This window comes from Colletotrichum chrysophilum (assembly GCF_026319265.1).
Source record: "Colletotrichum chrysophilum strain AFK26 chromosome Unknown scaffold_145, whole genome shotgun sequence".
NCBI lineage: Eukaryota > Fungi > Ascomycota > Sordariomycetes > Glomerellales > Glomerellaceae > Colletotrichum > Colletotrichum chrysophilum.
In genome coordinates this window covers 2,899-27,492 of record NW_026517432.1, presented here as the reverse complement: position 1 = coordinate 27,492, position 24,594 = coordinate 2,899, and the positions used below count along the sequence as shown (strand labels likewise).

Below are 24,594 nucleotides of genomic sequence, written 5' to 3'. Positions count from 1 at the left end.
TGCCCGTTGAACGCCTTGCCATGATGCACCATGCATGTATGTATGTACACCACCCTACTTCCCCGTCCGGCTCCTCAGCGTCTTCAAGCCCGTCCGGTGCTCCGTGTGCTTCTTGCTCAGCTGCTTCTGCCGTATGAACAGACTCATCACCAGCCCCAGCCCCGCGAACGCGACATAGACAATATACATCGTCCGCAAACTATTCAAATACGCGCCCCGCGCAATCTGCCCCTGCTCGCCCTGCAACCCCGCCACCACCCCCACGCTCGACGCCGCGCTCGAACCAGACAGTAAGCCGGCCAGCTCCGGGCCCAGCTCCGCCAGCAGCCGCGGGTGCTGCTTCTGCATCTCGTTGTTGAACACCACGCCGCCGATGACGACGGAGATGGACGTCGCCATCTGCCGGATGAACCCGAACGTCGACGTCGCGGCGGCGATGTCGCGCGGCTCAACGGACGTCTGCACTGCGATCAGCGGCGACTGGAAGTTCGGCCCGATGCCGAGCCCCGCGACGATCTGGTACAGCACGATCTTGGTGAAGTCGCGCTGCAGCGGGAGGTCGTGGAAGAGCCCGAACCCGAGCGTCGCGACGGCCATGCCCGCGATGATGAGGTAGAGGTAGTTCCCCGTCTTGCGGATGACGTAGCCCGCGAGCGCGGACATGAGGGACAGCGAGAGGACGTAGGGGAGCAGGTAGACACCAGAGAGCAGGGACGAGACGCCCTGGACGCCCTGGAAGTAGAGCGGCAGCCAGTAGGAGCCGGAGATGAAGGCGAAGGCGTGGCAGAAGGCGGTGGCGAAGGCGGCGAGGTTGGACCAGTCGCTGAAGAGGTGCATGGGGATGACGGGGTAGCGGGCGTACTTCCACTCGTTGACGGTGAAGAGGCCGATGGTGAGGATGCCGAAGACGATGAGGCAGATGACGGTGGGGGAGCTCCAGGGGTAGGTGACGCCGCCGAACTCGAGGCCGAAGAGGAACATGATGGTGCCGCCGATGATTGTGACCGTGCCGATCCAGTCGATTGCCTTGAGCCCCTTGACGACGGGCGTGCGCGGGTTGTGCAGCTTGAGCACGAAGAAGAGGATGATAATGCCGACGCCGGAGATGGGGAGGTTGATGTAGAAGCCTGTGTTCATAGTCAGCATCACGTCTCATTACAACAAGTGAGAAAGAAAGATAGAACTTACACCACCGCCATGTAACCTGGCTCGTGAACACACCCCCAATAACAGGTCCCACGGCCGACGCAACAGCCCAAACCATGCCCATGACGCCAAAATACACCCCACGCTGCCTCATGGAGAACAAGTCGCTAATGCAGATGTTTACCAGCACAATAATCCCCCCGCCCCCAATCCCCTGGATCGCGCGCGCGGCAATCAGCATCGCCATGTCCACCGCCAGCCCGCAGAGCAGCGAGCCGACCCAGAACACGCCGACGGCGGACAGCAGCACGGGCTTGCGGCCCCAGATGTCCGAGATCTTGCCCCAGGTCGGCACGAAGGCGGCGTTGGCGAGGAGGTACGCCGAGCCGATCCAGATGTAGCCGATGTTGCTGTTGAACTCCTGCGCGATGGTCGGCACGGCCGTGGTGATGATGGTCACGTCCAGCGCGGCAAGGAAGAGCGCCGCGCACAGAGACAGCACGATGAGCGTCGTCTCGAGCTTGGTGCGTCCGGCTTCCGGGGCGTCGGCGTCGGCGTCAGCTGCGGTGGTGGCGGCGGCTTCCGGAGCGTCTTGCTTTGTCTCGCCGGCGGTGGGACCCGCCTCCGGTGTTGAGGCCTCGGCCTTGGCGGCGGAGGCGGGTGGGTTTGCGGTCACCTCATTGTTGCTGCTGATGGAGTCGGAGCTGCTTGTCGTTGTGCCTGCAGCGCGCTCGACGTCGTCGACTTTCTCGTCGTCGTGGAGGTGGTTCGCTGTCATCTGTGGGTTGTGTGGTGATGGCTCGGGTTACGATTTCCGGCGTTGTTTGCGCTTTGGGTGTCAAGCGTTGTTAATTTGATGTGCGAGCGAAGACGTTCTCAGTCTGGTGAATCATCAAGTCGCTTTCCAGATCCTGAGCGGTAACAGTAGATGAGACCCCGTAGATCTTGCCGCGAGACCCTTTTCCCTGCTTTAAAGAGCGAACTGCGATGAATAAGTCACGGCAGCGAGTGTGATAAAAATCAATGAACGCAAGCGCGTAGGTATGAAAAGGAATAGTCACGAGTTCGACCCGTCACCGTCGCGAAGAGAAAGAAGAAAAAAAACCGAAGGCGAAACCGGCAAATTTCATTACCTAGTCGATGACCAGCACCTCCACATCCGCTCCAACGTGAACCACTCCAACCCCCCGGTCACCCATATGGCCGCGAAGCGAGAAGCGAGGAAATCGGGGAAAGTGGGATGGAGCAACATCTTCCTCGAACCGGCTAAGACCACCGGGGAGTCTGGGCCGGTGGTGGACGTTGAGATTGGCGTCGCTTGCCGCACTGCCGCGCTGCCGAATCGGCGAAAATTAAACAGAGAATGCTTGACTGGGAGTTTGCTTATGTTTCCGACGAATTTTGCAGCACAGCAGCTGTTGAATGACACATACGCAGGACTCAAGCTAATCGGAACGAATGTTCATCGGAGTTAGCAGGACATCTTCGGGCGTGCAAAGCCGCACCTCCTTGAGCTTGCTTGTCAGCAGCCGCCTGTTCTTCTACATTAGTCTCGACCGGACGGAACTTCATATGACCTGCCTAATTCGTTCGATGCAGTAATTAGCACGGCGACTAGAAAGCTCGCTGTCCGATTTGACAAGTCGGTGAAGCTCTCGCTCTTGTCACTTCAGGGCGCGTTAACCAGGCACTAGCCAGACTCCGGCGACGGCTTGGTAATCACAGCAGCATTCCCTCAGAAGGCGTGCTCATTGCCGTCGTATTTACGACACTGATGCGACGGGACTAATACATGATACATGCACAGGAGAGAAGCAGCATACCATACATCGGACGGCTGACGCAGCGAGCCAGGGAGGCACCGGACGCTTTGCAGCGGGAAGCAAGGGGCTTCCCCGCGCGTCCACGTTGCCCCCCGCATTCGATGCCTCATCCTTGACGCCGTGATTGTCCAGTCGGGATCGGATCGGATCTGCCGCTTTGCCATTTACAGCTCGCGGCTCTCCGTTGTCGCTGCTGCCACTTCATCGAAGCTCAAGGATAACAGAACGTTGTTTGGTTGGTCGGTTGAATAGTTGAATGGTTGAATGGTAGGGTATTAACTCATAATTCATTACTCTTTAATTATAAGTCTAAATTCTAAATGGCATCGTACTGCTTTTGCTGTGCTCAACTGATTATTACGCGGTCGTTCTTGATATTCTTTGCAACGTCGAACGGCTTCGGCTTCTGCCCCAGCTGCGTCAGGCTCTTGTGCAACGTGTGTCCGCCGCCACCGGGACCTCCGGGACCAGCACCGGGGCCGCCCGTCCCGTCCTGCCTCTCCTGGTCCCACCCCGCCGGCGCCGGCTGCATCCCCCGGACGGCGCACACCGCCGCAAAGTCGAGCGTCGGGTACCCGCACCGCTCCGGCCTCTTCTCGCACACTCTTGACGTCGCCACGATAATCGCCGCCGACAGGCACAGAATCGTGCTGCTGACGAGCACAAACAGCACCCTGCTGACCTTTCCCGCGACGACCTGGTGGCTGAGCACGGAGATGGACAGGTCGGTGTACATGTCCGCCGGCAGGCCCTCGCGCGGGCCGGTCAGCTCCCAGATGGACGGGCCATTGGAGAAGTAGTTTGCGTGGAAGTAGTGGAAGGGCACAGACATGGCCTTGCGGATGGCCTTGAGGGACTGCTTCTTGGCAACCTCGGAGTCGTTGATAGGCAGCGCGGTGACGGCGTAGATGGCGAGGGCCGAGTTGTCGCCCTTGGTGGCGTCCTGGCTGCTCGTCGTGTTGAAGCCGGGCACAACGGCGGAGAGGGAGAGCATGTAGTCGTCGAGGGTGATGATGTCCTGCTTCGCGGGCGTCATGTCGGTCACGGCGAGGATGGAGAAGTTGCCGCGGTCGTAGGTGATGGTGGCGAGGCGCGAGTAGACGAAGAGGGAGGAGGAGATTTCGAGCTTGCTGGTCCAAGTTGTGTCGTTGATGCAGGAGCTCGTGGCCTGCATGGAGATTGGGCAGTATGCGGAGCCTGGTATGAGATGTTAGCATCCCCGCGATGTGCAAGTGGGATGGCAGTCTTACCGAAAAGGAGTGCGTTGTTGTCGCCGGTCTTGGCACACCAGTAAGACGCGGCGCTGGCGGCTCCGAGAAGGAAGCACTTTCCGGTCTTGCGCAGGTTCTCGAGATCCGGCACCTTTCCGTACTCGAGCTGAACGACTCTTGTCTTGGGGACCACGTAGGAGGCCGACCCCGGGAGCTGCTTCAGGTCGTCTGTTTGCGGAGCAATGGCGACGACACCGCCAGTGAGGAGATGCGACTCATCACACGGAGCCCAGTTGCCGTCCGGCCCTGTGCACTTTCCGACGCCCTTGGTCAGGGGGTCCAGGGAGAAGGAGTCTCGGTCGGACCACGCGGGACTGCCCATCTGCACCAGCAAAGCGGTCGCCGTGGAGTTTCGGACATGATAGACATTAGAAGCATTAAAGGGACCGATGCCGGCAGATACTGGATACGTCTTCTCGGGGAAGGTGACCATTTCGATGGAGATGGCGCCTGGACACAATATCAGCACGAGCTCATGGTATTAGCCTGAGGATCTGACTTACCCATGAGAATGATACCAGGCAGGGGAATCGAACAAATAACCAACAACCTGTCCGATATCAGCACACCATCTCTTCAGTCAAGCACCATCACCACTCACCGAAATAAACTCGAATACTTTTCCTTCCAATCCGCCGTAGCCAAGAGCCTCAACAGCCCCCACACCCCTGTCCCGGAGTCCAATCCGACAAAGTGCAACAAGCTCACACCCCCAGGCCTCGAGGCCAGAGCCCACTGCAGATCCTCCACCACGACAACCACCAGCGCCGCCAACACAACGGCGCAGAGTTCCGTCAACACGCGCAGCAGTAGAATCGAGTTCTGCGGCGACGCAACGAAAAAGCTCTGCTTCATCAGCGCCTTGGCCGACCCCGTCGAGTACAGCCCCGTCAGCGTCACCATCAGCGCGCCCAGCAGCCACAGCGCCCACGTCCACCACAGGAAGCTGCTGCCGCCCGCCTTGCCCCCCTCGGCCCCCGGCGGCGCGTTCGACGTCAGGTGTATCGTGTCGTTGAACTCGTCGCGCTTGCGGTCGAACGAGGCCGCGCTGGCGCTGCTGTCCATGGCGTCCGGCGTTGGCGGGTGTAGGAAGTTCGTCTGCGAGACGCTCGTCCCCAGCGGCGACGGGAACGCGGACCCGGCCTTCTCCATCTTGGCGTACCGCGGCCAGTCCCTGATGTCGTCCGTCCTCGCGCTGTCGATGCTATGCCGTGCGCCGTAGAAATCCGTCGTCCCGTCCGTCCTCCGCGACCACGGCCGTGTCGGAGCGGCGGCACCCCCGTGCGAGGCCCGGATGTGTGCGCTTATATCCTCGAGGTCGATCGTCTCCCGCCGCGCTGCCTCTGTCGAGTTCCTCCCCATCGCGGTTGGCGAGTCCCCATACGGTGAGGACGTGGCGCTGTGTCGCCAGATCGTTCGAGCCATTTGGTGGGTGGTTCGGTCCCGAGTTGTGTTAGTGTACGGCGCCTTAATGCAAGACGCTCTGCGCCTGCCCTTGTCGAAGAGAAGTTGAATGAATGGTCCGTGATAGGCGTGAGTGGTAGAAACGAGCGTGGGCAGTTGATAATATGTCTATGTTATGGCGTTGAAAACAAAAGAGAGCATTTCTTGGTTTGACAGAGAGAGTCAAGAGAAGAGACAGCACGCCATTGAGTTTCCCATTTTCCATGCAGTCTGCCCCCAACAGAAACAGCGCCGTCGCATTCTTGACTGTTTGGTCTTGGCGAGACCGAGCCCATTTGGCGGGTTTCCAGATCACCAGAAAAAAACAGGCCGGCGAGTCAGTCGCCCAGGCAAGCGAGTCGTGACACCCCGGACAGGCTCTCTGCTGCCAGATGAACCGCCATCTATGTGAGACTGGAGAATGCGCGACGACTGGTCGAGATGATCAAACCCGTGGAGGGTCCTCCCATGTTCCGGAAAGCAAATTGGGGGTCGCGCAGCGGTGACGAATTCGACGGCGAGGCCGCCGCCGCCGCTGCTGCTGCCAACGTGGAGAGCTTTGTTTACAACGCTTGTTGTTCGTCTGTCCGTCTCCCCGCGAGTTCCGCCCGCCGGCAGCCCGGGCGGTTTGATTGATTAACGGGGGAATTGTCGCTAGGATAATCTTCTCTGGCAATTGCCAATTGACGAGGGAAACGGTCCACAGTTGATTTGTGCCAGTTTCTGGGGATTTCCGTGCGTCTGGGGCAAGCTTTGAGGAGACGCCGAGAGCTTGGGTCCACGGCATCGTGAACTTTCACATATGGTGTTTTCATGCCGTGGGATTGACGGCTGCTGTTATTCGTTGCATTATTTCTGCCCATAAAAGTTGAGATGAAAGAAGGAAAAAGAGAGATGTGTGGAAACGTGCCTTACAGGGCTTAGGTCCGTTCACCGTCCCAGATCCTTGGACGGCGTGTGCGTGGGATGAGGGATCAGCCTTGGACGCCTCAAACCAGGGGTGACAGCGCTTGCTGTAAATAGCAGCAAGGGAAAGGCGGCATTGAAGGAAATCCCGTCTTAAGGGGGACGGCAGCCCTACCCGACCTCTTGCTAATGATGATCTCTCTCCCTTTCGTCTTCACCGGATCTGAAGCCGATACCGCCTAGATGTTGGGCGAGAATGCCTATCGCTCGATATGAAGAGGTGGATTCGACAAACTTCGCCGGGGGAAAGGAGAAGGTGATTTGCCACGTATATACTCCAAACAGGGCAAGATTGACTCCCTTGCCGACGGGCCTTGCAGAGGCCGCGCGGAAGAGCCTGGATCCGGACTCTGAATAGCCTCAACGACAGGGCGGCGGAGGCGCCGTTGCTCGCACAACGCTGCTTCCTGTCGGTGGTCATTCCGTGAGATGTGCAGACTGCAGGACACAGAACACGGGGTCATTAGGGATTGGGGTCTTCTTCATAATGTTGCATTGGGCTACCACCCCTGCATCACGGAGTTGCGGGGTCCCTTGGTCCTTGGTCCTTGGTTCTGGAAGTGAACTCCTCCCGATGCAACGGCGGTGGTGCGCCGCCCTGGCCGGAGATTTCGAGATGTTCCGACCGACTTTACCGGTCGGCGGTCGGGTTGAATCGTGATCAAAAGGATCCGGTTGCCACCTCCAGACGGCAGAGGCCCAGACGCAACATGTGGAGGGCTTCAATGGAGAAAATCTGCCAAAGTTGTTAGTAACTTTCCGATGCCATTCTCCACGGATTTTCGTCAATGTCAGGGAGATGCTCCAGTGAATATACTATGTTCATGAGTCGTCGCTCAACCACGAGGATAGTTGAATCAATCCATGAGGCCGTTCAGCAAGTCTGCGAGATTGATGTCTTGAAGTTGGATGTTGCAAGTGATCAAAGGGAGACAGACGCAGGAGCGCGTGGGGAAACGCGCCAAAGGGCGCTAAAATGCCGTAACGTCGTCCCAAATGTTATACACCATTTTACCCCTCCAAAGCTTCACTTCACCCCTCCAACCTAATTTGAGCCTCAATCGTCCCAACTCAACCACTAATCCAACTCACACCCCATGCAACCCTGGGACCGGTGACATCTTCTAGTGAACACCCGATGAGCCGTCTCATACGCCTACTCACATCGCCGCTCATCTCCTCCTCACCCGTCAAACCCCTCACCCGCCGCTCGCTCACCACCATGGCGGCCTCACGAACGTATCAAGACGCCCTCGACCGCCTCAACACCCTCATCCCGAACCTCAAAGTCCACGCCCTCTTCAACGCCCCCAAAGACAAAGATGCCTCCTCGCCCTCAAAACCGCCCGCCGACCCCAACGCCCTCGCAATCCCCGAGATGCGCGCCTGGCTCCTCCGCGCCAACCTCCCGCCGTCAACCCTCTCCCGCCTCTCCTACATCCACATCGCCGGCACAAAGGGCAAAGGCACCGTGACAACCCTCACCTCCTACGCCCTCCTCGCCTCTTCTCCCCCATCCACAAAGATCGGCACCTACACCTCCCCGCACCTCCTCCACCCCCGCGAGCGCATCTCCATCAACGGCCTCCCCGTCCCCCAGCCCCTCTTCGCGCACCACTTCTTCGCCCTATGGGACATCCTCTCCGCCGCCCCCGCCGACCCATCCTTGAACATCGACGCCGGCGCCAAGCCCTTCTACTTCCGCTACCTCACCCTCCTCGCCCTGCGCATCTTCCTCGCCGAGGGCGTCTCCACCGCCGTCGTCGAGTGCGGCATCGGCGGCGAATACGACGCCACCAACATCCTGCCCCCCGAAGCCGTCACGGCGTCTGTGATCACGCAGCTCGGCATCGACCACGTCGCCATGCTCGGGTCGACCGCGGAGCAGATCGCATGGCACAAGGCCGGCATCATGAAACCCGGCGTCGCCACCTTCACCCGCGCCCTCGACGCCCAGCCGGGCGTCATGGCCGTCCTCCGCGACCGCGCGGCCTCCATCGGCGCAACGCTGGTCGAGCTCCCCGACGCGGAGGTGTATTCCTGGTCTGGTGTGCCTGACGCAAAGATCCCCGGCGGCGAGTTCCAGAAGAGGAACCAGGCCCTCGCGGCTCTAGCAGCATGGCACCACCTCCGCGTCCTCGAGTCCAAGAACACCGCCATACCCCCATACACCTCCCTCACAAACCTCCCCGAGGGCGTCACCACAGGCCTGCGGAACGCAACCCTCCGCGGGCGCCACGAAATCATCCCCAAAGAGCGCGTCTCATACCACCTCGACGGCGCGCACAACGCCGACTCCCTCGCGCAAGTAGCCGCCTGGATCGCCCCGCTCATCACACCCCCGAACACGCCCTTCGTCCTCGTCTTCAACCAGCAGGAGCGCGACGCCGCGGAGCTGCTGCTGGGCCTGCTGGCGGAGATGAAGGCGTGCGGCGTGGACTTGGAGACGAAGCTCACGCACGCGATCTTCACGCGGAACGACAAGGTCAGGCTCGAGGACGCGGATGTGGGTGTGCAGCAGAAGTGTGCCGAGGCGCTGCGGGCGGCGTATCCAAACGCGAAAACGACGGTATGCGCGGATCTGGGCGAGATGACGGCCGCCGTGGACGAGATCGCATCCGCTCATGAGGAGGCGACGAAGGTCCTCGTGACGGGGAGCATGTACCTCGTCGGCAACTTGATAGGCTTCTTGGAACCAGAGAGCCAGTTTTGATTAACCTACACCTCCTAAAAAAAAGTATTCTAGAGTTGAATCCGCGAGGAATGATATGTAGATCCCCTCCCTCCCTTTTCTTAGCCCGATTATCCCATCTAAAATTCGCTGTAATGTTGAACCCCAAAACCTTCCACGTAAAACGCCTGTTCATACGGACATGATGTATGATGTACTCAAAGAGCATCCGCCCCTTCGAGAATCTGCAGAGCGCCGCCGACGAGGTGCAGACTGCCCGTGACGAAGGCCTGCACGCTCTCTCCCTCCCCGTTGCTCTCCGCCAAGCCGCGGACGTAGTCCAGGGCCTCCTCGATGGTCGGGATGACGCGCACGTCAGCCTGCGGATCCAGCTCCCTCCACCGCTCCGCGAACTGCTTCTGCACCGTCATGGCCTCGATAGCCTTATTATCGTACTGGTGATTCACGAAATCTGTCCAGCGTCAGCAAAGCTTCCCATCCGACAGAACGTCAAACTCACCTCGCTTGTACCCCGTCTCCTTGTACGTCACATTCGTACAGAACACAACCCCATCAAACCCCCTCCCATCCCTCTTCACAGCCTCATAAAGCCCATCCAGAAAGTCGATCGCCTCCGTCCGGCCCTGCTGGTTAAACACCAACACCCGCCTCCTCCTCCGCGCCTCCGTCTCCCCGGCGAACCACCGCCCCGCCATCTTCAGACTGTCCGTCGTATGCGCTCCGTCAACAAACCACACCACGCTCCCCTCATCCTTCACCTCGCACCGGCCCCTCCACACAACCTCCTCCAAGCCCTTCACAAACGACTCCGGCAACTTCGCGGGATCGGGCTTAAACCCCTCCTCCAGCCTCTCCAGCACGCTCTCCGCAAGCCGCACCGCCAAACTCGCATTCCTCCGCTGAAACTCCTTATCCGGCCGTATCCTCACATCCTTCATCCTCTCATCCACCTTCACAACCTCCAACTTCACCCTCTTCTCCGCCGCTCGCTCCTCCAGCACACCCTGCGCCTCGCCCAGCTGCTCAACCGTAAACGCCCTACTCCCCGTCTTCATAATCCCCGCCTTATGCCACGCAATCTTGCCCACCGTGTCCCCCAGCGCAAACACATGATCGATCCCCAACGTCGTAATCCCCGTCGCCACGGGCCGTCCCACCAAATTCGTCGCGTCATACTCCCCGCCAATTCCCGTCTCCAGAATCGCGCAGTCCACCCCCTCCTCAATAAACGCGTGGAAGCTCACCAGCGTCAGGTAGCGCGAGTAAATCGGCCGCGTGCCCAGCGCCACGCCCTCCGCGTCCGCCGTGCTGCTGCCCAGCCGGTCCCACACCTCGAAGAAGTACTTGGCGAAGAGGGCCTCCGAGATGGGCACGCCGTTGATCCGGATGCGCTCGCGCACGGCGATGAGGTGCGGCGAGATGAGCAGGCCGACCTTGCGCGGGACGGAGGACGGGGAGAGGGCGCGGTGCGAGGCGAGGATGGAGTCGGTGAAGGCGCAGGTGCTGCCTTTGCCTTTTGTGCCGGCGACGTGGATTACGTTTAGCTTGTCGAGGTCTGCGGTCTATGATGGGGACGTATCAGCTGGCGGTTCGCAGTGTAGAGAGAAAGAGGGAAGGGGGGTAACGCACCGTGTACCCGATACGCGCGAGGTACGCCCTCATCTCCTTGACGGAAGCTTCATCAGGTCGCACGCCCGCCTTGCGCCGCGCCTCGATGACGGCGAAGGGCGTCTGCAGCGTGTTCAATGCGTCGACAGCATCCTGGACATCCCCAATCAGCTCAGTCTGTCCCAAACATCCTCATCACCCCTTCAAATATCCTCTCTCCATCGCGGGGTACTCCCCCCTCCCCGACCTCGGAGCCTAACCGCGCAAAAACTCACATTATACGTCCGTCCCGCCATATTCCTAACAGCACCCCTCGTGCTCGCGAAAAGTCCAGTTATAGGTTTCCTGTTCCCGCTGGTGAACGTCGTCGTTGTCCAGGCGAGGCGCACGATGCGACGAGGGACATGATGCATGTTCGGCTCCCGTCTGGAGGGGCAGCAACACTAGGTAAGCTCTCAAATGCCGTTGGTGGGGGTTTTGGACCTGTTGCCCCACTTCCCGCGCTCCCTTGGAGCTGGGACTGGAAGCTTGCCAGGGAAAAAGGTACTTATATACAAACTTGTGAAAAAAGTCAATGCTCGGCGTTACTTCCGATCACCGGCTGCTGGACCGAGTTATCGATAGACTCGGTTTTTTCATGATTCAAATAATGCAGTTCCGTCAAGTGGGCGTGTTAGCATCTTATGAATGACTCTGTGATGCTTTCTCTTGTAATCAAATAGGCTCAAGGCTAGGATGAGATACTCGTACATCACAATACTACAGAGTACAGCTGATAGAATACACTGCCTTCATTCAAGTCTATGGCTATGTCTTACACAGACCAGAGGTCTAGGCTCTCTAAGTCTCCTCACGAGCCAACCGCGTCACAAAAGAAAAAGTGTTTGTGTGTCCCGTCCATTATTCTACCTTGAGGCTCTGCAGACGCGCCTCTGTCGCAATGACCTGTCGAATTGTTAGTTGGTGTCAATGTCATAGCTGAAAAGTAAAAACTCACATCAAGTGCCTGCTGGACCTCCAGCGTCTTCCTCACCTCGCCAAGCCAGTCTCTGCTCAGCGTCTTCGCCCAGCCCTGCAGGCCGTTCATCTCACGGGCCGCGGCGTCCAGGTTACCCTCCTCCAACAGAGTCTGCGTGCGCGTCAGGATGCTCTCGACGTCGTTGCCGTCGGCCAGACCCTGCTTCTTGAACATGACCTTGCTGAGGAGGTAGCTCGACGCGTGGCTGGCAACACCAGCCTCGTCGGGCAGCAGAGAGGCCTTGCGGACCTCGCTGGCGACTATGCGGAATCTGTCAATCAGCTGGGCGGCGTTGGCGAGGCCGCGCTGGTAGGCGGAGGGGTTGATGGAGGCGATGGCGGCGTTGACAACCGGGTCGTCGGCCGCAATCTCCTTCAGGGCGACGAGCTCGCGGGTGAAGGGACGGGGCGAGATGGCGTTCTCCAGGGTGGCGCGGACGGCGTCGACGGCGACGTGCAGCTGCTGGGTGCGCAGGTTGGTGTCGACCACCTCGTTCCATCCGGTGGTGAGCTTCTCGAGGTCGGCGACGGCGTCGGACAGCTTCTCGAGCTTGCCCAGGCGACCCTCGCGCTCCGACTCGACGTGCTTCTCGACCTCAGTGACGAACTCCTTCTTCAGGGCCAGAGCCTGCTCGAGGAGCTGGTTGTTGAGGCGCTCCTCGTTGAGCTGCTTCTCGCGCTCCAACAGAAGCTTGGCGCGCGCGTCGTAGCTCTCCTTGACCTTCTTCATCTCATGCTCAAACTCCTTCCTCCACGCGCCCTCTTGGGCGACCATGGCGCCCTCGACGCGGGTAATCAGGTCGTTGGCGGCCTTGTCAAAATCGGCAACCTTGGCCTGGACCTCGGCAGCAGCCTTCTCCTCGACGGAGCTCTTGATAGCCTTGATCTTGCTTCCGACCTTGCTCAGCTCGTTCTTGGCCTTGGTGATGGTGGGGGAGTAGCGGCCGTGGGCCTTGTCGGCGTTGATGACGGTGATGATGTCGTTGAGCATGCGGACAAGGTCCTGAACAACCGGCTCAGTCGCGTCCTCAATCTTGATAGCGTCGATGGGGGGGATCGGGGGGAAGCGGGAAGGCTCGTTGACCTCGGGGGGCTTGAAGTCGTTCTCCTCCTGCTTAGGCGCGACAACCTTGGCCTCGACAGGCGCAGGCTTGGGTTCGGGGGCCTTCCTCTTCTTCTCGACGGGCTTGGGCTTCTCCTTGACAGCGGCGACCTTGGCAGCCTGGGCCTTGTCAACAGCACTAGACTGACGGCCAGCAGGCTCACCGTTGTCGGCTACCCTCCAGGATGCGCCGCTCTGAGCGGGAACCGCGACCTGGCTACCGGTATCTCTCGACTTGATCTTGTTGGAGATGTTGGGGAATCGCTTGCGGAAGTCCATCTCCTCAAAGTAGAGGACCGCCTGCTCTCCGAAGGGAACATACTCGGTGAAGAAGTCGTGGAAGCTGTCGTTGACGCGGGAGTACCAGACACCACCACCAAAACCGATAGCACCGAGCACAGCGAGGGTGAGTACGAGGTTCCTCAGTCTGCGGAAGAAACCCTTCTTCTTCGGAGCAGCGGCGGCGGGTGTCCGGGGGGGAGGCGCGACGGCCTCGGTGGCAGGGGTCGGGGGCGTGAGAGGGACCTCAGTCTTGGGGATCGTGGCCTCGGCGGCGGCGAGCTCGGGAGCGGCGCTCTTCTCAGCGGTGATGGTCTCTGATGCGGGCAGGACTGCAGGCTTGGTCGGGTCGGGCTTCTTGTCGTCGGCAAAATGCCTCCGGCGGGCGGCGGCGGCCTGCCATTGGCGGCCAATGACGGCCGCGGCAGGCCTGTGGCCGAGCACCCTCACGGATCGAATCGACGTTCGCAACATGAGGGGATGCAATGGGCCGACGAGGCGGGTTTGGGAGGGGGATGATGTCGAGGGAGTTGTGGTGGAGGATGTGATGGAATCCAGGCACAAAAAAGCTCAGGGAAAAGTTCGGCTAAAACTGGGAGCTGCCAGCCGCGCTGTGCTATCCGCTGCCCGACGGCAGGAACCGGGATGAACAGTGGCTCACGTCACTGCACTGCACACGCGAGCGAGCGACGAGCTCCAGACTTTCGAGACAAAAAAAATCAGATAAACATTGATTTTGGTCTGTATGCGCTCTGGATTGGGTTTTGCAGCTTCGTGTGCATCTCATGGCACTATCATCACCTTTGAGAAATCCAGAAATACCTTACGACGTCACCCGATCCTCGCCCAGCACAAAAGTCACACCTGCCATCCAATCTGTTCTATTTGACGTGGCAGCACGCCTCACAAACATCATTCACAAAGCGCACACCCATGAAGTGAACCATCCGTAAACAGTTGCCTCTATTGCATACTGTACATCAGAAAAATGCTGCAGGATGCTTCCCCCCATAGTAAAAAGTGAATCCGTTCCCGTACACCGTCTTAATCCAGGTCTGTCCCTACACCCGAGTTGCCACAACCGAATGACCAGCGCAATGAAGACACGAAATGTAAATCACACTCTCGAAAAACGTACTGTTGATATTAAAAAGCTGGGCCTGGCATACCCTATCTCGGCGTAGGGTGCAAGACAACGCTGTCCGACCTCATCCAGCCAAAACGCCGTCATATACGTGCATGTTTGTGGGTGGTGTTTGGCCGCTGGGTCGCCTGGGGCAGTCTGTCGGCAGGAATCTGCCTGAAACCGAAAAAAATACCCTTCTCTCTCCGGTCCTCTGGCTCGTCTGGTATGTGATATCCTTTGCGTCGTCTTCATCTAGCAGCTGCAGGGCCCGCTGACGTTGCTGCCGGGGGTCTCGGGCTGGAGGCTGACGCCTTGTCGCTGTCCTGGCCGAGCATGCCTAGGGCCGGCCTGGTCGAGCGGCAACTTCTTGGCAATGGCCGTGAAAAGATCCTTGACGTTCTCGGCCGTCTTCGCGGACGTCTCGAAGAAGAGGAGTCCGGCCTCGCGCGCGTAGGCCTCGGCGTCTGCTGTGGAAACTGCTCGCTTATCGGGCTGCTCGTTGACCAAATCCAGCTTGTTTCCGGCGAGGGCGATGATGATGTTCTCGTTCGCTTGTCTCTGCAGCTCCTTGACCCACGCCTTTGCCTTGTCCAACGAAGCCTGCATCTGTTAGCCTCCGGTTTCCGGCTGTTGCATGCCATTTGACGTACAGATTGAGTGATATCGTAAACAACAACGGCGCAGTTGGCGTTGCGGTAGTACATAGGGGCGAGGGACTTGTAGCGCTCTTGGCCGGCGGTATCCCAGATCTCGAACTTGACCGTGGTGTTTTCGTCGAGGGAGATGGTCTGCGTCAAGAAAGCAGCACCAATAGTAGATTCGCGGTAAGAGTCAAATTGGTCCTATGGAGGCGGACGTTAGCGGGATGCTTTCTGAAGATATCGACGTCGGGTATCAACAACATACCTTGACGAATCGCAGGACGATGGAACTCTGGGGGGACACGTTAGCATGATGGGCAGCAATTCCTTGGGTTCCGAAGAGGTACCTTTCCAACAGCGGACTCGCCTGCATCATCACAGTTAGCCCAGCGATTCAAAAGAAGGTATCGACGGAGATAGAATACCTAGCAAGACCAGCTTGAACTGCGCAAAGCGCGTGTTCATGCCGCGAGCGCCGGGAGCACCAGGACCTCGGGCAGACATTTTGAGCGATGTGAAGGTTTGGATGGGAGAGGTGGGCGGCTGCAGAAAGCTTCAAGGTGGATGGACCTCGCAGACGGATAGGATGCACTGGGGGCCGATCTCTGGAATGTCGCCGGACTGGGTCGCTGGCGGAGCGGACGTTTGTCGAAACGGAAATGGGGGAAATGGGTGGTGTCGGTCGGGGGGCACGATCGATCAAAGCAGCGTCGGTCGCAAAGCAACGGTGGTATCGTGGATCGAAATGGTGATTGCGCGGCGTGGGGTGGTGGATGAGGCGAGAGGTGGGAGACAGAGAGGTAGGTTGGCGTAGTAGGTAAGGCAGGCAGTCAGAAGGAGTCGATGGCAAGTAAATCGGGTCCTGGAATAATGTGACTGCCTTGGGGGTGGTGAAGCTCGATGATGAATGGGTGGGCGGGCACGTTGCACACGTCAGGCTCTTGGGACACTGGGACACTGGCTGCACTGCAAATGAAATGGGGGTCCCTCTCTGTCTGAAGGCAATGGATGGAACTGGCACTGACGCCGACACTGGCTGGACTGGGCACCGGGCACCGGGCACCTCCAGCAGAGCAGAGGAAGCGACGGCGCAGTGCTGTCAGGTGCAGCTCTCAAGACGGACGGGGCCTCCAGTGACCCCGATAGCCCAAATCCCCTGCTTGTCCGGTCCGTTATGATGACCTTACTGCCGCAGGTATCTTGCTGCAGCAGATTGGTTGAGGGTACTTCGGTTGGAAGCTCAGAGCACCTCTTGCAGCACGTTTTACCTCAGGCAGCTTAGCGTCCTGCTGGTGGCAGACGGCGTTGATTTATTACCTCAGCTGTCCGCGGCCTCCTTGCTGAGCTCCAGTCTTCCGGTGTACCGTCCTGGAGCTATGCTGGTGAGGTGAACGTGGTGAGCGTCCAATGCCCCTTCACTGTCCACGCCGCCCACATCATCGTCCATCAGGTACCAATCTTCAGGTACGTACCACGTGTAATTGCAGAGCCGACCCAGTGACATGAAGAGATGCGTTATGTAAGCCATGTGATGCCGAGTCTATTGTGTGTTTTTATTGGCTCAGAGCTTCGTTTCTGTGATCTGTGCCCCTCTTTCACAAGCCGGACATCCAGGAGGTACGTACCCTGTCGACCAGCGGTGCACTGTATCGAAGGCAGTCCACTGTCAGTGCAGCAGCACCCTTGAAGCTGGAACTCGACTGAGGTGCAGCAGCAGCAGCAGTCCACTGTCCCTCCCCGGCTGCCCCTTCCACCCGCCAAGGGAGCTCTCTCGCCTCCTAGCCGTGGAGGGTCCTGCTTGGTATGAGGTAAGGAGGTAGGGACCTGCCTGCGAAAGGGAACTGCGCCTGCAAAGTGACGACAGCCACTCCTCGCCAGCCAACCAAAGCCTCAAGCTCCAGCTGTCCTCAAGGCTCACGGCTCTGGGTTCTTGCTCTCTTTTTTTGCGATCGCCGACAACGCCAACGCCCACCTTCGTTGACCGATCCTACGGGCATCAAGACTCCCAACTTTCTAATCCTTTCGCTCGCTCCTTTCTCTCCCTCTTGCTTCACCACCCTCTTCTACTCTCCTCTTCTTCTCGAGTCTACCCGTTGCCGTCGACACCATGGCACCCACTCTCCCCTACCGCGACATCAACGTCAAAGTCGCCCCCGATTCCTACATCTTCACTTCGCCCTCCTCCCCCGATGCCCCGGCTTTGGTCATCGACCGTCCCACCGGCGACCTGCGCCTCGGCGATGCAGGCCTGGGCAAGAGAGTCTCCCGAGTTTCGAGTATCGCTGGTATTCTGGGCATCATCCAGCTTAGACTCGGTATGCCTGTAGCCACCCAAGCTTCCCAACGAACACTGCACTGACTCGACGATTGCGACAGACAAGTATGTCATTGTAATCACAAAGGCCCAGCCCATGGGCCGCCTCAAGGGCCACATGGTCTACAAGGTCATCACCACCGAGATCCTGCCCATGCGCGAGCGCCAGATCCGCGACCCCGACGAGGACACCTTCATCGGCCTGCTTGACACCTTCATGAAGAACGGCCCCATGTACTTCTCCTACTCCATCGACCTCACAAACTCCTTCCAGCGCCAGGCCTCCGCCGACACCTCCCTCCCCCTGTGGCAGCGCGCCGACGACCGCTTCTTCTTCAACCGCTTCCTCCAGTCCGACCTGATCGACTTCCGCACCCGCGGCGCCAGAGGTCAAGCAGGGCCCCAGGCCGGCGCCGACCCCTTCATCCTCCCCGTCATTTTCGGCATGCTCGAGATCAAGCCTACGACCTTCAAGGGAACGCCAGTCACTGTCACCCTCATCTCGCGCAGATCGAGACACCGCGGCGGAACCAGATACTTCACCCGAGGTGTCGACGACGAGGGCCATGCAGCCAACTACAACGAGACCGAACAGATCACCATCTTCAATGATTCGGGCAGTGGTATGGGAGGTTTTGCTGGCAGCGCCGATATGCAGAGTGGCAAGTACGGCGCCAGCGGCCAGGATACGCAGATAATGTCCTACGTCCAGACTCGTGGCAGTGTCCCCACCTACTGGGCCGAGATCAACAGCTTGCGCTACGTCCCGAAGCTGCAGGTCCGCGGCATCGACAGCGCCCTCCCTGCGGCCAAGGCGCATTTTGAGGAGCAGATCCGCCTGTACGGCGACAACTACCTAATCAACCTGGTCAACCAGAAGGGCCGCGAGCAGCGTGTGAAGAACTCATACGAACAGATGGTCGAGAAGCTCATCTCAACCCCCAAGGAGCGCACTGAAGGCGACAGCCACACTAACGAAAAGTTTACGACGATCCAGCCTGAGAAGCGCGCCGTCGAGTTCGATCGTCTTCACTACATCTACTTCGACTACCACCACGAGACCAAGGGCATGAAGATGCACCGTGCCTATGCTCTCATTGAGAAGCTCAAGGAGGCACTTGATGCCCAGGGCTACTTCCGCGCTGTCGACATGCCCGGTGCCAACGATGGCCGTCTCGAGCCCCGCAGCTACCAGACCAGCGTCATGCGCACCAACTGCATGGACTGCCTCGACCGCACCAACGTCGTTCAGTCCATGTTCGCCCGCCACATGCTTGACCGCATCTTTGAGGAGATGGGCCTCATGAGCCGTGGCTCCTCATTCCGCGATGAGGACCCGGCTTTCGAGCACATGTTCCGCAACCTCTGGGCCGACAACGCCGATGTCGTTTCGAACTCCTACTCTGGCACTGGTGCCATGAAGACAGACGTCACTCGTACTGGCGTCCGCACAAAGATGGGTGCTCTTCAGGATGCCCGTATCGGTGTCACCCGCTACTTCAAGAACAACTTCCTCGACGGCCCCCGTCAAGATTCGTTTGATCTCTTCCTCGGGGTCTACTTGCCAGGCACCGCCAACATCGGCAGCTCCCTCATCTTCGCTGACCGCCGCCCCATTCTCATCCAATCCGTACCCTACCTCCTCGCCTTCAGTCTCTTCCTCATCTTCGTCGGTCTCTTCACCAAGACCGAAGCTACCGTCACCATGCGCATCTTCATCTTCTTTTGGCTGGCTGTTGCTGCTTGGTGTTCAAGCTTCATCTTTGGTCACGGCATGCTCTATGTAAGTCCCCTCCTTTCGAAGACTTTGGCCAATAACTAACACTGCCTAGGTAAACTGGCCCAAGCTGAACCCCAGGCCCTGGGCCTTTGAGGGCTACAACGAGCACATGTCCAAGGCCCGCAAGGACTCAGTCCTGGGTTCCTTTGTTGCCCGTCATGAGCGTGGCCTCAGCACGGCAAGATACTCTAACGCTGAAGAGGGTAAGAAGAGGATTGAGTAGACTCTTCTGCATAATCGTCTTATTAGCTTCACGTGCAAAAGTCGCTTCACACGCCTTTTTTAATTTGCTCATTGTGCTGGATCATAACCAGCACAGATATACCGCCTAGGCCATTTTGGGAGGACAGGCCTGATATCCCCTTTGTCATGGGTTCTTGAGGAATACTTTAGCAGGGAGTTTAGAGGCATTGGCATAGACTAGATGTCTTTGTGAAAGAATGTGCCCTGCTAGAACTGAATAATACAACTACTTTCTTGTTCTGGTATCTGGTTCGTTTGTGTGACGCAACAGTTATGAGAGGGGTGGCCTCTCTGAACCAATCTTGGCGTTCATAGTGCGCTTCATTCTGGGTCGATGCACATAAAGAGCAGTGTGAGAGTCATTGAAACGGAACATGTGAGGTGCCTGTGGCTACTAGATTACGTTTGTTCGAATACACCAAAAAAAACCGAGGTATGATGTTGGATGACAGCGGAAATGAGCGGTGGTACAATTGGGATGGTTGAAAACCTTCTGCTGACCTCAAGGGCCAGGTATGCTGTGCTTTTTACTTGACTCCCCGACGACGTTTTCTGACGTCATTGTCTGTCCATGCGCGGGGGAGACGATGCAGGTACCACATTATATGCTATGACAACCGAACTTTTTTCAATGGAGGAAAGTTTAGTTTGGATATCGTTTTGGTATATATTGTGGTTTAGCGGAATGGCGATGGGGAAGGTAGGCCAACATCGGGGGTGTGCGATGTTGGGATCTTGTCGAGTCTGGCGGGGCAAATTTGCATACTGTTAAGGGTCGACGTGAGTGTACACAATTTCCTAATCTCATCTGCATCTGGGAGGCTGGTGTTGTGGCTTAATGGGTTGAATACGTTGGGAACGAGGACGGGTGATGGTGATGGGGAAGGGAAATGGGGTTCTGGGTTGGAGATGCTAGTCGCGGATATGAGTTTTCTGAGTACCTACGAATACATTTAAATGCCCTGTGTCTTCAAAGTTTCAAAACGCTATCTAGTGGCAGAATGCGATTGCCGTAGAACCTCTCTCGCTGCTCCAGATGCGCTTTTTTAAATAGAAAATGATGGCGTGTGCCTTGTTCTGGGGAATTCATGGAGGAGGACTCGATCGGGGCCACGTAGTCTGGCTTAGAGAGACGGCAACGATTCACGATTTCTTCGGGCTCAGTTCATATATGGACGCTCAACTATTAAAAGGCATCTTACTATGGAGTTTTGTGGGCGAGTAATCGCACTCTGTTGACGTTAGGTGACACTACATCTCCGGGGCTTGAATGTCGGAGTCACTGAGCTCACCGGGCCTCAACACCGGAGAGGTGCTAGATACGAGCAGAATGTTGATATCAAGGGCGCATGACATCTGGCTGAATACGAATTTCTCACTCGTACGACGGAGAAGCCGGACGACGGAAAGCTTGCGAGGGAGAGAAACGCTACGCGCATTCAAAGTGTACACGTGAGGTTTAGCATGACTGGGGCTACGTATATTATGGAATTATTGCCGGTGTCAAGTCACAAAGAAATAATGCTTTCGATCATAACTGGTTGCTTTAGCTCTTATTTTCTTCTCTTTTGGTATGAATTAATAGGCTTGTACTGTTTGGAGAGCCGTTACTGAGCACTTGTAAACGTTAAGTTACGAGGCGCGTTGTTGAGGCAGTCTTTCTGCACGAAGATGCAATTGAACTGCCTTTGAGGCTACTTATTTGGACGTACACGTATTAAAGGTCTCTTCTCTGATCAAACAGATGTTCCCTGCGTGGAGACTTGCCATGACATCTACGGTGCCAGTGTTCTGGGAGCCCTCTCCCTACGAGCCGTCAGTGTTAGTGAGACTGTGTCACTCGCCCGAGGCAATTTTGTACTTCAGGCAGTCTCGGCGTCGGCGTCATCCGCTGCATTCTCCCGTCCGAGTCTCCCAAGTGTTTCATCTCAGTTCGCGGGAGCATTTTTGATGTTTGTCGCTTTGTCTGTTGAGGTACGACATCGATGACGAGACTTTCGACAGCGGCCCTCGTGAATTCAGACTTAACGACAACAAGTAAAAGCCAGACTTCTTATCTTGGTCTGAGAAGCTTTTGTTGGGTCACCATACCATGTTTGTATAGCGTGAATCGGGATAAGCTGTGAGATAAGAGGTAGAAGGCACGTACAAACTAGCTGGTCGGGGCACGAGGCATTGCGGCCACTGTTGCGACAACGAAATTGCTCGTCCGTCCTGGAAGAGTCCAGGTTCCGTGTCATATAAAGTGGTAAGTGACGAGTCACTTCGGGTCTTTTAGATACAGGCGAATCTGCCAGACGTTACTGGGCATGAGTAGTGGGTGTTGACAAAAAGACAGAGAGAAGCCCTAAGCTATCAGTGACTTGAGGTTGAGTCCAGTCTTCACCCATCCCCGAGTGCAATGTTGCGGAAATCCAATATAGATCCGTGCTGAAAGCTTGCCATTCAACTGAATACACCAATGCAAACAGAGATTAGGAGAGAAGGACGGTAGATATACCGAAATGAAGACTGCTGTTGCAAGATTTGAGCGGAGGGCCTGGGTGTTGCAAAGCCTGCGGCAAGCCGATGTTCATCTTGAGCACAATTGTGAAACGAGCTTCTATTTCTCGTCGCTCAATTGAGGCAATCAAGGAGGAACACTGTCTTATTTCAAGGTTTTTTCCGGTGCAATAACCCCTTCTGAAGGAGAATGACCTGGTGTCGATCCAAATATAAGTAAGTCATTTACCTGGACATACGAGTCTTCAAACAAACGGTCACTCAATACTTTGTCTACTTTAGGAACACACATTTATGGCGAGTTCAACAAGCCATACAACATTTCCTAGGGATAGCCGGAGGAACTCGAGGCTTGGGAAAGTTTGCACCTGCTATGATTTAGGCGTACTTCAGGCACTCTGTTGAACATCTTACCGTGATCTTCGGGGTCTAATGTCTAAGACATGAGCCATATCTTAAGCAGTGATTCGTCTCCGCTCAGCCCTGCAATTGATACCCATTCCTCAGCTTTCTTCAGCCTTGGAAAGTGCCGGTAGATTGGAGATATCAGCAGATCTGGACCCTACCTTGGCGATTAAAACTGTACGCCAAGCATACCAAGTCGAGACATCAACAGCAACATCAGATAGCGTGTTCAGCCCCCGCCTGTGCCTTTATCATGTGTGACTACCCGTGATCCTTTTCAAAAGTGCCAAGTCGTGCTTGTATTGAAGCGGACTTTGATGCATCGTTCACTTGCGCCATTCATTCGGTCAGAGCTCTTGACATCGCCAACCTTGAGTAATCGCATCACCCAAAGATCCCCAACTCTTTCCCAAACATGCGCGTATCAACACTCCTCTCCCTTGCGGCGCTTCCCACCGGCATAATTGCCATCACCAGCACAACCGTCCTCACGCCAGTGGAACAATCACCATACTACTATCTGGGATGCTATCCTTACACTGCCGAAACCGCCATCGGGGCATACGACATACCGAACATCGCCACGGGCTACAATAATGGCAACCCAGTCGACTGCCAAATCGGCTGTGATCAGCAATTTCATGCGCCTTACGTCTTCATGTATGGCACATACTGCTACTGCCAGGTCCGCGAGTTCGAGTTCGACATCCACCAGCCGGGTGGCGCTCCGGTCGACAATTCCTTCTGCACCACGCCGTGCTTCGTGGACCCCAACGCCCCGTGTGGCACATTGTCCAATACGGATGCTGGGAGGTATGTCACGGTGTACGGGAAGTACGGTCCCAGAGCATCCTTCAGCCCGCGCGTGTCGTCGACTAGCAGCACACGACCCTCGGTGACCACGTTGTCGAGCATCAGCACGTTGGCCTCATCGTCAACATCACCGATACCTCAAAGCAGGTCTCTGGTCCCGGTACCTCGGCCTCCATACTCATACCTCGGGTGCTACTCCTTTGTGAGCGTCCAGTCGGGTGCAATTTGGCAGTTTCAAAGCACTGCAGTCGGTGATCCGGTAGCGTGCCAGGCTGCGTGCGATGCTGCCGGGTCGCCGTTCCTGATGATGCTATTTGACTCGTGTTATTGCCAGCCTGCGAGTGCTGGCATCAACGCACCACCAGGTCTTCCTGCAGCTGATTCAGAGTGCAGCATTGCCTGCCGCAATAGCCCTGGCTCTCCCTGCGGTGGCTCAGCCTCGGGGCTGTTCTACACCGTGTACGGTGGTAGACAGCCAGGTGTCTCATCGTCAAATACACTGCCCTCCACGGCATCGCGACTCACCTCTACCAGGACTTCAATGTCATCTGCGTCGCCTTCGGCATCTTTGTTCCCAGACCCCTTGCCTCCATACAACTACGTCGGATGCTATTACATGCTAAGTATTTATAACACGGACGTGTTCACGTTGCAAGGCGACATCCTCGGCAACCCAGCTGCGTGTCAAGCAAGATGCTTGGATCGTTTGCGATCTCACTTTGTCACTTTGGTGGGAACAGTATGTTACTGTGGAAATCCCCAATATCTCCGCATAAACAACCCTCCGGTCGACGACTCTTTCTGCGCTGGGCCCTGCCTGAACAACCCCGCTTCCCCTTGCGGCCGAAGAAACTTCGAGGATAATACTTTCTATTCTGTTTTGTACGGAGATTATCTTCCGGAAGGGTCTTTGGCAAGTACATCAGCATCGGCGCTATCCTCGGCTGGGGCCTCTACGCGAGGACCTATCATGTTCACCCCAGGCCCAGTCCCGACATCATTGATAGCACCTGGGAGCTTGAGCATCTCTACAATATCGAGGTCTTCGGCAGCCTCTTCATCTGTCCAAAGCCCGGCCATTTCTAGAACCTCGATCTCTTCTACGAGCCCAAACAGCATGGTTCTGGCTTCGAGGTCCTCAACGTCTACATCCACCACAACAGTGAGGTCCGCAACGTCCTCATCCACAAGAACAACCGCCAACACCTTACCGTCTCCTGCGAGCCCGTACTCTTACCTCGGCTGCTATGACAACGACCTTCAGTATCAAGGCCGTTACGTAGGAGTCAACTCTGCTGGTGGCGATCCAGCTGCATGTCAAGCCGCCTGCGCCCGGCTAGCAGCGCCATTCTTGCTGATGTTTTCGATTTCCTGTCTCTGCCAGACGGGTGGCGTTATGGCCCCGCCACGATCCCTCCTTGTC

The 24,594-nt window shown here is 57.2% G+C and overlaps 7 protein-coding genes across 7 annotated transcripts; 3 read left to right on the top strand and 4 right to left on the bottom strand.

Annotated features, from left to right (window-relative positions):
- Positions 1 to 54: 54 nt before the first annotated feature.
- Positions 55 to 1,924, bottom strand: COL26b_011599 (uncharacterized protein; the record flags this gene model as incomplete). Its single annotated transcript, XM_053184263.1, has 2 exons — positions 55 to 1,127; positions 1,189 to 1,924. 2 exons carry the CDS (start codon positions 1,922 to 1,924, stop codon positions 55 to 57), a joined length of 1,809 nt encoding a protein of 602 aa, XP_053031780.1.
- A 1,391-nt stretch (positions 1,925 to 3,315) lies between these two features.
- COL26b_011598 (uncharacterized protein) lies at positions 3,316 to 5,602 on the bottom strand (the record flags this gene model as incomplete). Its single annotated transcript, XM_053184262.1, has 3 exons — positions 3,316 to 4,166; positions 4,220 to 4,690; positions 4,951 to 5,602. The coding sequence occupies 3 exons, from the start codon at positions 5,600 to 5,602 to the stop codon at positions 3,316 to 3,318; spliced, it is 1,974 nt and encodes a 657-aa protein (XP_053031779.1).
- Positions 5,603 to 7,871: 2,269 nt separating this feature from the next.
- On the top strand, positions 7,872 to 9,362 carry COL26b_011597 (uncharacterized protein; the record flags this gene model as incomplete). Its single annotated transcript, XM_053184261.1, has 1 exon — positions 7,872 to 9,362. One exon carries the CDS (start codon positions 7,872 to 7,874, stop codon positions 9,360 to 9,362), a length of 1,491 nt encoding a protein of 496 aa, XP_053031778.1.
- Positions 9,363 to 9,538: 176 nt separating this feature from the next.
- MIC60 (MICOS complex subunit mic60) lies at positions 9,539 to 13,821 on the bottom strand (the record flags this gene model as incomplete). Its single annotated transcript, XM_053184260.1, has 5 exons — positions 9,539 to 9,792; positions 9,841 to 10,903; positions 10,971 to 11,102; positions 11,859 to 11,894; positions 11,947 to 13,821. The coding sequence occupies 5 exons, from the start codon at positions 13,819 to 13,821 to the stop codon at positions 9,539 to 9,541; spliced, it is 3,360 nt and encodes a 1,119-aa protein (XP_053031777.1).
- Positions 13,822 to 14,725: 904 nt separating this feature from the next.
- YPT5 (GTPase Ypt5) lies at positions 14,726 to 15,618 on the bottom strand (the record flags this gene model as incomplete). The annotated part of the gene is made up of 5 exons (XM_053184259.1): positions 14,726 to 15,073; positions 15,124 to 15,315; positions 15,380 to 15,406; positions 15,462 to 15,481; positions 15,540 to 15,618. The coding sequence occupies 5 exons, from the start codon at positions 15,616 to 15,618 to the stop codon at positions 14,726 to 14,728; spliced, it is 666 nt and encodes a 221-aa protein (XP_053031776.1).
- A 1,603-nt stretch (positions 15,619 to 17,221) lies between these two features.
- Positions 17,222 to 19,431, top strand: COL26b_011594 (uncharacterized protein; the record flags this gene model as incomplete). The annotated part of the gene is made up of 3 exons (XM_053184258.1): positions 17,222 to 17,429; positions 17,491 to 19,211; positions 19,261 to 19,431. 3 exons carry the CDS (start codon positions 17,222 to 17,224, stop codon positions 19,429 to 19,431), a joined length of 2,100 nt encoding a protein of 699 aa, XP_053031775.1.
- Positions 19,432 to 22,773: 3,342 nt separating this feature from the next.
- Positions 22,774 to 24,234, top strand: COL26b_011593 (uncharacterized protein; the record flags this gene model as incomplete). The annotated part of the gene is made up of 2 exons (XM_053184257.1): positions 22,774 to 23,630; positions 24,062 to 24,234. Coding segments are annotated over 2 exons (1,030 nt in total), but the record flags the coding sequence as incomplete, so codon positions are not given.
- Positions 24,235 to 24,594: the final 360 nt, after the last annotated feature.